Genomic DNA, 14,999 nt, shown 5'->3' on the forward strand with positions numbered 1-14,999 from the left:
GGGGAATGGTGTTTATGTACACTCTTAGTAAAGTGTAGTCATATAAACCACTAGTTAATTAATATGAGAGGGGAAAAAATTGATTGTATGTCTCGAAGTTTTTAAAACACAGACTGAGTCTTTTTAATATATAGGCTGTGTCTTTGATATGCGGACTCTCTCAAAAGCCTAGACCAAGTAGATCAGAAGCAACTGGTGGCACAGCTATATACAAGATACTGGGTATTATACAGCAAACCCTAACAAAGGGACTTTTCAAAGTTAACCCAATTACCAAATAATGTGATGATAACAATAACTATCCATTGTCTTTTTGAACCCTAAGACAGCAGGAACCTCACATTTCCACTATAGAGCCTATATTTCCCCCAGGCATGGAACCTTAGGGTAGGACCCACTTTCCCGCATGCCTCTCCCAATTCATATCAAATAATATTGCGTCAGCCGATTGCAACCTAATCAACACAACGATTGCCACCCCAAGATGCTTCAGCTCAGACTGTGTCCAGAGACTTCAGGTGTGGAATGACAACCCTTCAGCTTCATTACTCAGGTGGGACTTTTCCTTTCATAGGATTCTCTAATTCCATCCCAGGTTCACTTCCTAACAAAGTCCCAAAACCTAGATATAGACCAGGTTCCGAGAGATAGAGCATATGTTCACACATATCCATAAACTAGTGCAAAATATATACCTGAAAGCAGAGGTACACTAGAGTTTGCAGTGAGTACCCCTCCCAACACTTCCTCTCCACTATTCCAACCTTTGGGTCCATGATTGCTCAACAATTTGTTTGGCTTTGTATGTTAACTCTCTTTTCAGCCACCAGGTTCCAGATGCCATCAGGATGCCGGCCAGGCTTCCCTGGACTGAAGACCCCACCAATGTGTCCTGGAGCTCCACTTCCCCAGAGACCCACCCTACTAAGGAAAAAGAGAGACAGACTGGGATTATGGACCGACCAATCAACGCCCATGTTCAGCGGGGAAGCAATTACAGAAGCTAGACCTTCCACCTTCTACCCACAATGACCCTGGGTCCATGCTCCCGGAGGGATAGAGAATGGGAAAGCTAGTGGGGAGGGGATGGGATATGGAGATTGGGTGGTGGGAATTGTGTGGAGTTGTACCCCTCCTATCCTACGATTTTGTCAATGTTTCCTTTCTTAAATTAAAAAAAAAACAAAAACCCAATAACAACATTAAGGGAAATTCAAACTATAATAAATAGGTGCCCTTATCAGCATGTAAAACCACTTTATTTTCCTACATTTTTAAAAAATTATCTTTATTTATTTATTGGCTAGAGAGAGCCAGAAATCAAGAGGATGGGGGAGACAGAGAGGGAGAGAGACAGAGAGACAACTGCAACACTGCTTTACCACTCACAAAACTTCCCCCTGAGGTCGGACCGGGGGCTCGAACCTGGATCCTTGCACACTGTAACAAGTGTGCTCCACCAGACACGCCACCACCTGGCCCCCTTTTCCTGCATTTTCTCATAGGGCCTATCTACTTCTACTTTCACATGAATGGGGAGCCATACTGTAACTTCTTTATATACTTCTATAGTGGAAAGGGATTTAGGACAATTGTTTTTTCCCACTTTTTATATGTGATTAAAACTGGGTTATAAGATTATAGTGTATTGACTAGTTTTATGCAACACCCAAGAATCATTATTGGTTTAGGAATACCAGGTCATGTTTTTATCTTCTTACCATATATGAGTGGATTCATACTCATTTTAATGAGTAGATAAATATTTAACTTCTATACCCAGTGCTTTCATTCATTTGGTTCTCAAAATAGCTTTACTGGGCAGAGGGTAGATAGCATAATGGTTATGCAAAAAGACTCACGCCTGAGGCTCCAGAGCCCCAAGTTCAATCCCCCAAACCACCATAAGCTAGAGCTGAACAGTGCTCTGGTTAAAAAAAAAAAAAAAATTAAAATAGCTTTACTAAGTAGCACTGTTACTGAGTTTACAGACAGAACTCCGAGGTTGGGGAAATCCAAGGTCACAAAACTAATGAATGTTAAGCTGAAATTCATTGTCAAGTTGATCTTGCTCCATAATTCAGGGTATCTTAACAAAGCCTTTCTCCAACAATAGAACTCTGGCCCACTTTCTCAACACCTGCAATACACAATCGACACCACAAATCTCTCCTTGTAAACACCCTCATTTCTTTCCCTGGTGGCTGCCTCTTTTCTCAGTCATGGGGAATTTCTAGATGGAAATGACTACAACCAACATTTGGTGCAAATCTACAAATGTGACAGGGTCTGAAAAAAGTATATTTGTCAGCGGTTTTCTGAATGTGCTTCCTATACAGGAAGCATCAGTTATCACCTGAGGTTACAGGAATACAGACTCTAGAGCTCGACTTTGACTAGCAATAGTCTTTTAGTAGACCCTCCGGGAAATTCTGAGACACACTCTAGCTGAAAACCACTGGATATACACATCATCTTATTAAGTCTCATAGCTTTGCTATAAACAAAGATGTATTCATTGTTTTCATTTTCACAGAAGGTCAGTCTAAGATATTTAACTTTTGTTTTTTCTTAACCAGAACATTGATCAGCCCTGGCTTATGGTGGGAATTGAATCTTGGACTTCGGAGCTTCAGGCATTGAAGACTCTTTGCATAACCATTATGCTACCTACCCCACTAAAATAATTAGCAAATAATGGATGGAGCTAATCACAGTTTGGCTCCAGAGTTCATCTCATGGAACCATGTACACTCACAGAGATCAGAAGGAGATATTGTTATAGTGAAGGTTCAGAGAAATGGAAATTTATGTCAAAGAAATAACTTAGATTTTGATCATACATTTATCACAGCTTTGATAAGTAATTAGTACCTTGTTTTATTGTTTAAAGGTTTGTTTAAATGCAAAGCTATCTTTTTTTTTTTTTTTTTTAAGATTCAGCTATTTTGGGGCTGGGTAGTAGCGCCCCTGGTTAAGTGCATTACCTACCATGCACACAGACCCAGGTTCAAACCCCTGGTCCCCCTACCTGCAGGGAAAAGCTTCATGAGTGGAATAGTGAAGCAGGGCTGCAGGTATCTCTGTTTCTCTCTCACCCTCTCTATCTCCCCTCCCTCTCAATTTCTCTCTGTTTTATCAAATAAAATAAAGTTTAAAAAGTAAAATATTTTTTAAAAAGATTCAACTATTTCTAAGAAAAGGTTTGTTTTTTGTAATTTGAATGAAATGGGGGGAGGAGAAGGATGGGTTATTCTTTCACAGGTATGGGAGCAAAAATGTTTGGGCAGAGATTGCAGAAGGAAGAGGGTCATTCAATATTTACAGCAATCCAATTATTACAGCAGTTATTGCTCGAGGCTTCATAAATGAGCCTTTCAATGCTACAGCCCCAGGATTCTTTAATTATGTAAGCACCTCACAGTCTGCCTGATGTCTCCCTGCAGAGTTCAGCAGGCCCTACAGCCCAGGAGCCAGAGTTCACTGGAGATTCTTACTCTTCCCTGTGACGGTAACCAAACTGCTAGCCTGAGAGAGCCCAGACCCTTTCCCCTAGAAGAAAAACCAACCAGACATGTTCACATCAGAAATTCAATATTTTGGAAAATCATCTTCAGGTGTACCACGTGGGTTCATGCTTCTAAATAGAAATTGCATTATTTTAGAGCTCTGTTTAACCCCAATGAACTGGAGTCTATTGGGGCATATTTGGGGACTCAACAGGATGAGGGTCTGGTGGAGGGTGAGATGTACTAACACCTATCTGGGGAAAATCTCCCCTTGCGATTGCAACAATCCTTCAAATCAATATTCCCTAAATAAAGAGATACTGAAATTGAAAGAAAATCATGGACAGGAGCCCACGGAATTATTTGTTTTGTATAATTTCCTCTGCCACCACAGTTTATCTCCATAGTAACAAAAATAAGTGCCAGAGTGGAATGTCATCTGACTACAAAGAAACAACTTTATTGTCAATCTGAATGTTCTGATGACATTTGTTCACTGAGACATGCATGATTCAAGCAGTCCCTCTAGATCTCTTAATTCTCGGTCTTGGGTGCAATCAGCATGCCTGAATGCATCCTTTGCGGTTGTAGACATGGAGTTCTAAATTTGAGCTGATGAACAGAGAGCACAGTGCATATTTTGAAAATGTCTGGGACAGGTCCAACCACGCCCAGACTCCAGGCGGGTAACCTCTGTGGAGAAAGCACATACCTTTCAGGCAGCCCAGTGTTTACATTCACTGTGGGCCCCACCTAAAGACGTGTTTCAAGTTTCTTTCTTTTGTTATCTTTCCTCAACCTTTCATTTCTTTACATAGAGTTTTATTGATGCCAGAAACTAAGGAACACACTATGTCACACTAGAACAGAGGGAATCTACTGTGTGACCTTGAGCAGCCTAGGACACACTGACACTGGCCAGCCTGGGGGTCAGACAAAAATCTGGTGAAGTCGGGTGGGCCTGGGGAAGTCAAGGGTCTCAATGGAAAAAGTCCTGGATGGCTGCCTGGAAACCAGATTATTTATTTATTTTTTCTGAGAAAGGTTTATTCACCATGACCCTTCCAGTGGAACACTGTTGCTTGCGATTACTACATGTTTTAACTGTTATCACACTGTGTGTCTAAAGCGGAATTATACACCAGCAGTATCTTATGGTTTCTATAATTCTTCTTATCCACCAGGATGCTCATTCTGTCCCTGAGGTCCAAGACCCCCACCATCTCACCACTGCAGTCCTATCCTGCCCATGATAGACAATTTATCTCTAGATGGAGCAAAGTGAAAGAGTAGTGATGGCTCACAGACCCAGACGGGGCAACCCAGATGGTGAAACAGTGGCCCTGGGTTTGGAAGAGAAAAACATCTGGGAAGTGGACTGTTGAAATGACTCCCAGGAGAGGTGACATCTAGCATGAATTATAAGGACAAGGGATCTAGCTCACGTGGTAGAGCACACACTTCCCACATATGAGGTACTGGCTTCCATCTCCTGCAGCCCAGATGAATACGAGTTCATCAGACAGAGCTGGAAAGCAGCTACTCAGAGCATCATGAAAAACCATCCAGAAAAATCATATGAAAACTGCCGAAATAGGGCAGGGGAGACAACCGAATGGTTATGCAAATGACTCATGCCTGAGGATTCGAGTTCCCAGGTTCAATCCCCTACACCGCCATACACCAGATCGGAGCAAGGCTCTGTATCTTTCTCTTTCATTAAAAATAAATAAATTGCCCAATGGTGGCGCACCTGGTTAAGCGCACACATTACAGTGCACAAGGACCCAGGTTCAAGTCCCTGGTCCCCACCTGCAGGGGAAAAGCTTCATGAGTGATGAAGCAGAGCTGCAGGTGTCTCTCTATGTCTCTTCCTCTCTATCTCCCCCTCCCTTCTCAATTTCTCTCTGTCTCTGACCAATAGTAAATAAAAATATATATATTTTAAAAATAAATAATTAATTTAAAAGAAAATTTAAGAAACTGCAGAAGTGTGCCACGCAGTTACAGGAAGGTATACTGTGAAACATCAAGTAAAGGGAAATGGGAACAGAGAATTGGGGGTAGTCATGCCACAGGAATCCACTTCAGATAAGAAAAAGCTTCTGCAAAGCCGTGAGAGAAAAGGAACCCTGTCCCCTGTCTGAGTGTTCTGTCCCCAAATGCCTCAGACCTAGATTTATGGGTCTTTTGAATGTAGGGAGGCAGCTCAGTGGTTTGCATGTGTGAGACACTGAGTTCTAGCCTTACTTACATATGGCGATGGCAACGCTCTATTGTCTCTCACTCATGAAGAATATCGTTTTAAAAACGTTTGGAGGGTGGAGGAGGGGGGTAGATAGCATAATGGTTATGCAAAGAGACTCTCATGCTTGTGGCTCCAAAGTCCTGGGCTTAATCCCCTGCACCAACATAAGCTAGAGCTGATCAATGCTTTGGTTAAAAAAAAAAAAGTGTTTGGGAATAAGAAGAAAATTGAGACTTTAAGATAAAACAAGCTTCCTAATGTCTGCATATAACATATTTAAATTAAGTACATATAGCATTTTGCTTCTCATAGGTAAGAATAAACCAAGGGTCAATGAAGTGTACTACACAAAAAAGAAAATAAAAGTTCACTACAGGAATATATAGATAGGGCAGGAGTAGACAGCATAATGGTTATGCAAAGAGACTCTCATGCCTGAGGCTCCGAAGTCCCAAATTCAATCCCCTGCACTACCATAAGTCAGAGCTGAGCAGTGTTCTGGTTTTTCTGTGTCTTTCTCTCTCTGCACCTCTATCAAAAATAAAATAAATAAAATACTTTAAAAAGAAAATATAGATAATGGTCCCTACCTAAGGAAGTGTTAAGAGATACAATGAATGCCTGTTCATGGCACTTCAGATATTGATGGATATCTATGAAAATGTCAATAAATACTATTGTTTTCAACTTTTTTTATTTTCGATCCAGAAACACCATTCCTACAGACATATCCATAAGGATAGAAGGTGCCCAGTAGTGGTGCCCTCAGTAGAATGCAAACATTGCCCTGCTCAAGGACCTAGGTTTAAGCCCCCATCCACAACTGCAGAGGAAAGCTTCATGAACAGTGAAACAGTGCTACAGGTCTATTTCTTTCTCACTTTCTATTCCCCTACTCACCCTCAATTTCTTTGTCTCTATCTACAAAAGGAAAGAAGAAAAAGAGAGAGAGAAAAAAAAAGGAGGGCAGAAGGAAGGAAGAAAGGAATCCATACATTTATCTTGCAGGTGCTGATAAAACTAGCAACAACCCTGGTGGTAATTATAGGAAAAAAGGCCATGAAAACACTAATTTGAAAGACATCTGCACCAATATACTCTTAGCTGCATTATTCTCAATAGCCAAAGAGGGGAAGCAGCCTAAATGTCCACTGACAAATGACCGAATAAGGAAGTCATGGATTGGTTATATATGCAATGGAATACTACTCTCTCTGCAATTTAAAAAGAAAGTATTGTATCCTTTAGCACAAAATGGATGGAACTTGAAAAGATTATACTTAGTGGAGAGTAAGTAAAGAGGTGAAAGACAATTACTGATGTTTTTGCTCATAGGTGGACTATAGATAATACTAACTTAGAAAAAAAAATAGTAACCACCCTGTCTTTCAGACTTCCGTAATGTGCTGGGAGAGGGGTACGTAACTTTTGTGGTGGTGGTGTGAAATTATACCCCTGTAATCTTATAAGCTTGCCAACCATTATTAAAGCACTGATAAACGTATTTTTAAAATTGTCCGGCGGTAGCGCAGCCATTTAAGCGCACGTGGCGCCAAGCACAAGGACCGGCATAAGCATCCCAGTTCGGCCCCGGCTCCCACCTGCAGGGGAGTCGCTTCACAGGCAGTGAAGCAGGTCTGCAGGTGTCTCTCTTTCTCTCCCCCCTCTGTCTTCCCCTCCTCTCTCCATTTCTCTCTGTCCAATCCAACAACAATGACATTGATAATAACTACAACAATAAAACAACAAGGACAACAAAAGGGAATAAATAAACAAATAAATATAAAACTGGTGTTGAGGTAAGCTTGGATTATAACATGGTGAACATAAAAATGCCTATGTGCTAGCTTTCACATGAGTTGTTTATTGAAGGGTTTTTTTTTATAACTTGATAAAATGTCTTTGGAAGGATATGCAAGGAAGCAATGCTGTCAGTAACTGCTAGAAGGTGAGATTGAATAAAAGTCAAGGGGTCAGTGGTGGCTAACCTGGTAGAGTGGACAACTTACCAAGAGTCAGGACCCAGGTTCAAGCCTCTGCTTCCCAGATGCCAGGGGGAAGCTTCACTAGTGGTGAGGCTTTACTGCAGTTGTCTCCCTTCTCTCTCTAATTGTCCAACTTTCATCCTCGATCAAAGAATAAAAAGACCACCAGGAATGGTGGAATAATTCAGGCACTCAAAATGAATAATAACAACAATGACAATAATAATAATAGATGAGATAACCTATTTTTTTTTTTCCTCCAGGGTTATTGCTGGGCTCGGTGCCTGCACCATGAATCCACCACTCCTGGAGGCCATTTTTCCCCCTTTTTGTTGCCCTTGTTGTTGTAGCCTCGTTGTGGTTATTATTATTGCTATCATTGATGTTGTTCATTGTTGGATAGGACAGAGAGAAATGGAGAGAGGAGGGGAAGACAGAGAGGGGGAGAGAAAGATAGACACCTGCAGACCTGCTTCACCGCCTGTGAAGTGACTCCCCTGCAGGTGGGGAGCTGGGGGCTTGAACTGGAATCCTTACGCTGGTCAATGCACTGCGCCACATGCGCTTAACCCACTGCGCCACCCCCCGACCCCCAACCTATTGTTTTTTAAATGACTTTTAAAAATTTTTTGTGATAGTGCCAGATAGCTAAGGGGGAGATTTTACATTTTTGAGGGTTCGGAAAGGTGAAAAGTAACCCAGTGTACTAAACCAAAACTCAACTACTCAAATCCTAAGATTTATTTCCATCAAGTCATGTTTGTCTTCTTACAGAGGTGCCCTCAGGACACAGAGTAAAGGACTCAGTCATTATCTGTTAATTGCTATAAACAAAAGTCAAAATATTTGCCTCTTTTGAAGGCCTCTGTTCTATTCTGTGTGAAGACAGAGTCCTCAAGTCACTTTATTTTTTGCTTATTGTAACAGTGATTTAGGTTCAAGTCTCACCCCCAGCCTCTGTGAAGATTTTAACTGTAGGTCACATTGATATTTCTCTGGCGAGAGGAGGAAAAACCAGAGTACGGCCTGTTTTAGTGGGAGCAGAAGTTACATCTAAGGAGTGTTTGGTGCTGGCCCCAGCAAGCACACCTCCTGTGACATAGGCTGTGATCTGACTAAGCTTCAACATGCACATACACACTTACACACATTTCCACAGAGCACATGTACACAGAAGTGCACACCATACACTTATAATATGCACACACTGTACACACACTGTGCACACTCTCATGCATACCACACACTCCATATCTCACTTCTATTTTCTCCATGTTGTCTTTGCTTATTTCTGGGATCCTACATAGAATTTACTTTATATAGGAAGGAGGAAAGATGTAGGTTTTTCTTTTCAAGGAGCAAGAGAAACAGCACAAGCTGCAGTCAAGGAGTGGACCTCTTTTGCTCTGAGCAAGCTGTGTGGGGATGGGTAGGCTATCCCTCTCTCTCTCTCTCTCTCTCTCTCTCTCACTCTTTTAATCATGTTCACATAAGGATCACCATGCCTGTTTTTCACAGTTAAGACACATGATGCTAAATATAATATCTGATATAAACTATACACACACAAACAACAGTAGATACCATGCAGGAAAATCTCCACATGTTAAAGTAGTCATTTGTAAATTATAATATTTGTAGCAGTAATAAAAATAATTACTCTGATGACAGTGGTTTATCTGCTCTCCCACAAATCTTGTTCTCCAGCTAGCTTATCTCTGAAGGCATGCTGTCCTCTCTTTGCCCTCTGAGTAGGTTTCTGACCTTCATTCTGCAACTTGAAGGAATGCTGAGTTACTGGCATAGCACTGAGATTACAGGTAAGGCCATGGAGGCATTTGAGATATGGTAGGAACAGCCTGGCACCACACACGGTGGAGTTCTGCACTGATGCAGCAGACACCACAAAGCAGTCTGGTGATGTGATTGCAGACAACATGTGAGAAACAGAAGTGTGGAAAGAAATCCACTTCTCAAAGGGAAGTTTGATGCTGCTTTCTGCCTTGGGTGGCTTGACAGACTCAGACCCTAATAAAAATGGAAGTAAACTGTGGAAAGGACTCCATAGTATATGGAACAAGAGATGGCTAACTGGAGTTTCTAATTAAAATCAGTGACTTCAAAATTTGCATCTCTATATTTCAACCCAACTTGTCCATTTCTTCTAGGTACTAAAATCTCAAACTAGATTTACTGGACCAAGTTGGCTGGGACCCGTGTTCTGCTTCAGTCTTAGATGAGAGACCTTCAACTGAAGTGATCATCCAAAGAGGATACAAATATTCAAAAGAAACCCCATGATCTCCAAGCACCATTTAACACCGTGTAGCATCTTCTGAAAGAAGCACTCCCAACTTCAACTCAGATGCTCTTTGATGCTTGTTAAAATCTGTCTACAGGAGTCCGGCGGTAGCACAGTGGGTTAAGCGCACGTGGCGCAAAGCTCAAGGTTGGAAGGAAGGATACGGGTTCAGGCCCCCAGCTCCCCACCTGCAGGGGAGTCGCTTCACAAGCGGTGAAGCAGGTCTGCAGGTGTCTATTTCTCTCTCCCTCTCTGTCTTCCCCTCCTTTCTCCATTTCTCTCTGTCCTATCCAGCAATGACGATAACAACAATAATAACTACAACAATAAAAACAAGGGCAACAAAAAGGAAATAAATAAAAATTAAAAAAAAAAATCAGTCTACGACTTTACAGTGGAACTTGTCAGAGACCAAGAAAAGCATTCGCTCACAGATGGAGTCAGATGTCAGCAGTGTGGGCCACAGACTCACAGGCGGTGTGTAGAATTCTGAGGCTCAGCAGAGCTCTCAAATCACTAACTTGTAATAGTTACAGTTAGCAGTGCTGGTTCTTCAGAAAGCAACTGACACATCATTTTCTAAACATTCAAAACAACTTTTCCCCCAAATAACTCCAAATGAGTCAGTTCTCTACTTCTACTGAATGCCAACAAAGTCCATCCATAGGCAAGAAACACAGAAATGATAATTGGTACTTACCAGGAATCCTATTGAGTGTCACCCAGAAATGCTCATCAGGACTATAAGTATCCTTAGACCAAGACAGGAGGTCAATGGCTCTTTGGTCATGGAGCACAAAGTTGACAAACTCTCTGGTGAGGGCTACATAGGCTGTGCCAAAGTAGATGGTCAGCTGATGTGGAGGTGGGGGTTTCAACACGTTCATGTTTTTCACAAAGAAGCCATCCCTGCCTCTGTGCTCCTGATGAACATATTTTGTCCTTCCGACAGCATGAGCAGGAGGCAGCACTCCTGGGGTGATGTTTTTCCCTTTGAAGCTTTTGAGATACTGTACTATCTCCTTGTTGGACTTCAGAGGGAAGTCCTGCCCGCAGGTGTTGAGGACGTACCTCCAGGGCACCTCTGAGGCCACCAGGTCCTTCAGGCAGTTCAGGTCAGCCTGCAGGCGGGAGAAGCCAGCGTACACAACTGACTCTAGCTTAGAAGCAAGGAAAGCATTTTGAAAGCAGCTCAGTAGGTGCTTTACCGACTTCTTTAAATCAGCTGTTGCCTTCTCATCCACATGAACACAGTAGACATTTTGAGGCATATAGACGGCTCTGAAGAGTCTCTCAAAAGTGCCAAAGTCCTTATGGATGACCATGACATAAGCCAAGGGGAAGGCAGCCTCTTCCTGTGATAAGGGGCTGGTGATGTAATGGTTCTCGGTCAGGTAATCCTTGCAAGGGACACTTTTTAAAGGCGATGCCAATGTCTCTCCCCATACAAAGGCTGTCTTCTCTTCTAAGGCGTAATCACAGGCATGTTCTCTAAAATATTTTTCACTGGAACTGTTTAGCTTCCCATAACTTTTTGGTAGGCTTAATTGGCTATTGTAAAACGTCAAAAAAAGAACCACACCAAACACGATGAAAGCAAGAAAGCAGTACCTCCAAAAGTTCATAATTTTCACTTTCTGCAATGGGCGGGCAAGGGAGAGAATCTCTCCAGGGATTGAGAAATTATCAGTCCCTGAAGCTACACGTGCATGGAGAAGGCGAATGGAACTTCTCTGGCCAGCGTTGAATTTCTACAGCTTCTCAGAGGGGTTTCCTGTTCCTGAGCCCTTCAATCCTCCCGTGTACTCTGCCTGTGCGTTTCGTCCATCCTGCCAGCGATGCTTCTCTACGCCGGCCTTCTGGTCTTCGGGCGGGGTGTTGATCCCTCTACAGCAAAGCCAGAGAGCGGCCCTTGCCCGTAAGGCCCTCCCAGCCTCCTATTTGCATACGAAACGCAAGTGGTGGATCTCACCAATTACAGTCCGGAAAGGATGACGGGGCTTTCATTGGGCTGCCACTGTTCTCGCTCCTACCCCACCCCCTCCACCCATCCCTCCAGACCGGCTCTCCCCATGGCTTTCAGAATAAGCAATTCTTTCTCTGGTTTAGCCCCGTAACCTCCTAACAATCCTTGGAAGTCGCAGCACTTAGGACTTCTGCCACTCCAGTTTATTCCTCTTCCGGTTTCTCTGTCACTTCGTTTTAATTGTGTTCTATCTCGGGGCAATGCCAGACGCAGATAAAGAAATATATGCATTTGCATTTGTCTAAGTAGAGGACTGTCAGTAGTAAAAGATCCGAGGGTGAGGTAGGTGGAGTGGGATTAAATCTAATTATTTCTGATGGAGTTCCACAGCATACATGTGCGCAGGTTACAGGAAGAGAGAAATAACTCCGCTCTTGGGGGCAAGGGATGAAGGCCAAAGGCGATTAAAGGTACCTTTCAATTAACAGGTGTGTACCCACGTCATATAGTGAGACAACACAACTTAGTTTGCTTGCATGCCAGAGAGAAAGGCGATAGTCATTGTGCCCAGAGAATAGAAAGAAGTTGGTTCCCATTTCATACAGAGCTTCAGGTGACTGGCACGGTTGGCATGGTTATTATCCACAATATGTGGTGCCGCCTAGTCACCCAGTCTCTTTACATACCTGACACAATCAGATTTGAGGGTTCAACCCAGCCTCCTCTCCCACTTCCTTTCTCTGGAAAAAGAACAAAGGCTTCAGGCTGCTGCGAATTCCTGGAATTATCTAAAGTCAGTGTGATTGGGAGCCAGCTAGGGAAGCCCGACAGGTCAGGTTGCATTTTACAGGGGCTCTCAGCTCCCTCGGGGCAGGTGACCCTATGGGGTGCTCAGCAGTATGGGACTGACCTGAGGGATGGGGGTAGGGTAGAAACAATCTGCTAAAAAGACCCCTTGTGGCAACCTCTGTGGTTGGCCTATGGTGACACTTGTCATTCTACCCCAGTCACAGACTGCAGGCTCTTTACCTGTCTGTACTGCCTGGAGCTGCTGCCCAGTTAGGGCAATATTTTGTGCAAAATGAATGTTCAGTCTCCCTGTCCTTTTATTTTTATTTATTTATTTACTTATTTATTTATTTATTTTTATTGGCTAGAGACAGAGAGAAATCGAGAGGGGAGAGGGAGACAGAGAGGGAGAGAGACAGCCTGTTTCACCATCTGTGAAGCTTTCCCCCTGCAGGTGGGGACCAGAGACTTGAACCTGGATCCTTGTGCACTGTAGTGTGAGTGCTTAACCAGGTGCAACACCTCCTGGCCCCCAGTCTCCCTGCCCTTTCATGTTGCAAATTAAGATGGATGGAGAGTAAGTATGCAGGGATACTGATTTGAAGATTAACCCAAAGGACTCATAGGAGTCACTTGACACACCCTCTATTTTATAGAGGAGGAAACTAAAGCCAACAAAAATATTATTTTCAAAATCAGTCAACTGGATTGAAGGTAAACATTAATTCCACAGCTGCCAGGCGCAGCCAGTATCATTTAGGCCACTACTACAGGTCCTTGAGCAGAGATGCGGCAGGCCATACTGTCATAGCTAGGCTTTAATAAAACTGATCAACCGCTCTAAGCTCAGGCTGTTTGTGACACAGAAAATAACAGTGTTGCTCCTTTCAGAGGGCTAAGAACATTTAAAAAAGGTAATTCTAGCTGAAGATGCAGACTTCTGTTGGTAGATATTTGGTATAGTGAAAAATGTAGAAATAATTACCATTTCTCTTTTGAAAAAAAATATTGAGGCTTGGGGAGAAACAACTGAAGAGGGGCCAGGTGGTGGTGCACCTGGTTAAGTGCACACAGTACAGTGCACAAGAATCTGGGTTCAAGCCCCTGGTCCCCACTTGCAGGGGGAAAGCTTCACAAGTGGTGAAGCAGGTCTGTAGGTGTCTGTCTGTCTCTTTTCCTTCCAGTTTTCCTCTTCCCTCTAAAATTTCCCTCTGTCCCATCAAATAAAATAAATAAAGTTAAGAGATAACTAAAGGTATCGAAACACAGGATGTTTGTGCCTGAGGTCCAAGAGGTCCCAGAATTAATCCCTGGCACTGCCATAAATCAGAGTGGAGTTGGACTGGCAGAACAGCTCACTAGAATAGCATGTTGGTTTGCCATGTGTCTGATCCATGTTTGAACTCCTGCCCGACATGTTGAAGGAAGTTCTAATCTTGTGGGGTTTTTTTCCCTCTACCTCTGTCTCACTCTATCTGGTTAAAAAAAAAAAAAAGCCAGAGCTGACCATGAACGAATACATATATTTTTAAAGATTTATTCATTTATTAATAAAAAAGGCAGGAGGAGAGAAAGAACTAGACATTACTCTGGAACATGTGCTGTCGGGAATTGAACTTGGGACCCCTTGCTTGAGAGTCCAATGCCTTATCCACTGCCACCACCTCCCAGACCACAAACCAATATTTTTATTTCTGTTCTGAAGATTTTTGGTGGTTTAATTTATGTTCATTCAAACATGTAGTGGTTAAAAAAAATAGCAATAAGGTCACTATCTTCCTTCCCCATTACTAACCCTTCTCCTGGGGGAAAATCTGGTTGAATTTCCTCTGTGCAGTGAGCTGTGAACAGTTTTTGTGGTACCTGTCCTTTCCTTCCATTCTTGCTTCCCCTTTCCTGAAAGACTTGAGGTGAGGATTAAGGAGAGGAGGCAAGTAGAAGTATTAGTAGGCAGGTGAGTTTCTTCTCCCTCTTTGCCTTAGTCCCACTTATCCACAGCAAGGACTCTGATGGGATGCCAATGCAAAAGCAAATCTACTGATCTTGGTGGAAGCAGGTTGCAGATGGCAAGAGAGCACTGCCACAATCCGCTCAAAAAAGAGAGAACAGAAAAACTCACGCACAAGCTGTCCCAAGAACAGCCTGAGATCACTGTGTTGCTGGTTCCCTGGCAATCGTAGCAAATTATTTTGCCTGGTAT

The 14,999-nt window shown here is 42.9% G+C and overlaps 1 protein-coding gene across 3 annotated transcripts in view; it reads right to left on the reverse strand.

Annotated features, from left to right (window-relative positions):
* Window positions 1–14,999, reverse strand: part of GCNT2 (glucosaminyl (N-acetyl) transferase 2 (I blood group)) — a 77,830-nt gene that overhangs the window by 35,462 nt on the left and 27,369 nt on the right. Inside the window, exon 1 of one of the 3 annotated variants that reach the window (XM_060189173.1) lies at window positions 10,745–12,511. The exons of 1 other annotated variant lie outside the window; for it this stretch is intronic. In XM_060189173.1, the coding sequence (XP_060045156.1) occupies window positions 10,745–11,669 (925 nt within the window). In that variant the 5' untranslated portion in view covers window positions 11,670–12,511. Of the gene's footprint in view, window positions 1–10,744; window positions 12,512–14,999 lie in introns of those variants that run through there. One more of the 3 variants, XM_007524263.3, reaches the window with a different exon arrangement.

Source organism: Erinaceus europaeus, chromosome 4 (assembly GCF_950295315.1).
Source record: "Erinaceus europaeus chromosome 4, mEriEur2.1, whole genome shotgun sequence".
Taxonomy (NCBI): Eukaryota; Metazoa; Chordata; class Mammalia; order Eulipotyphla; family Erinaceidae; genus Erinaceus; species Erinaceus europaeus.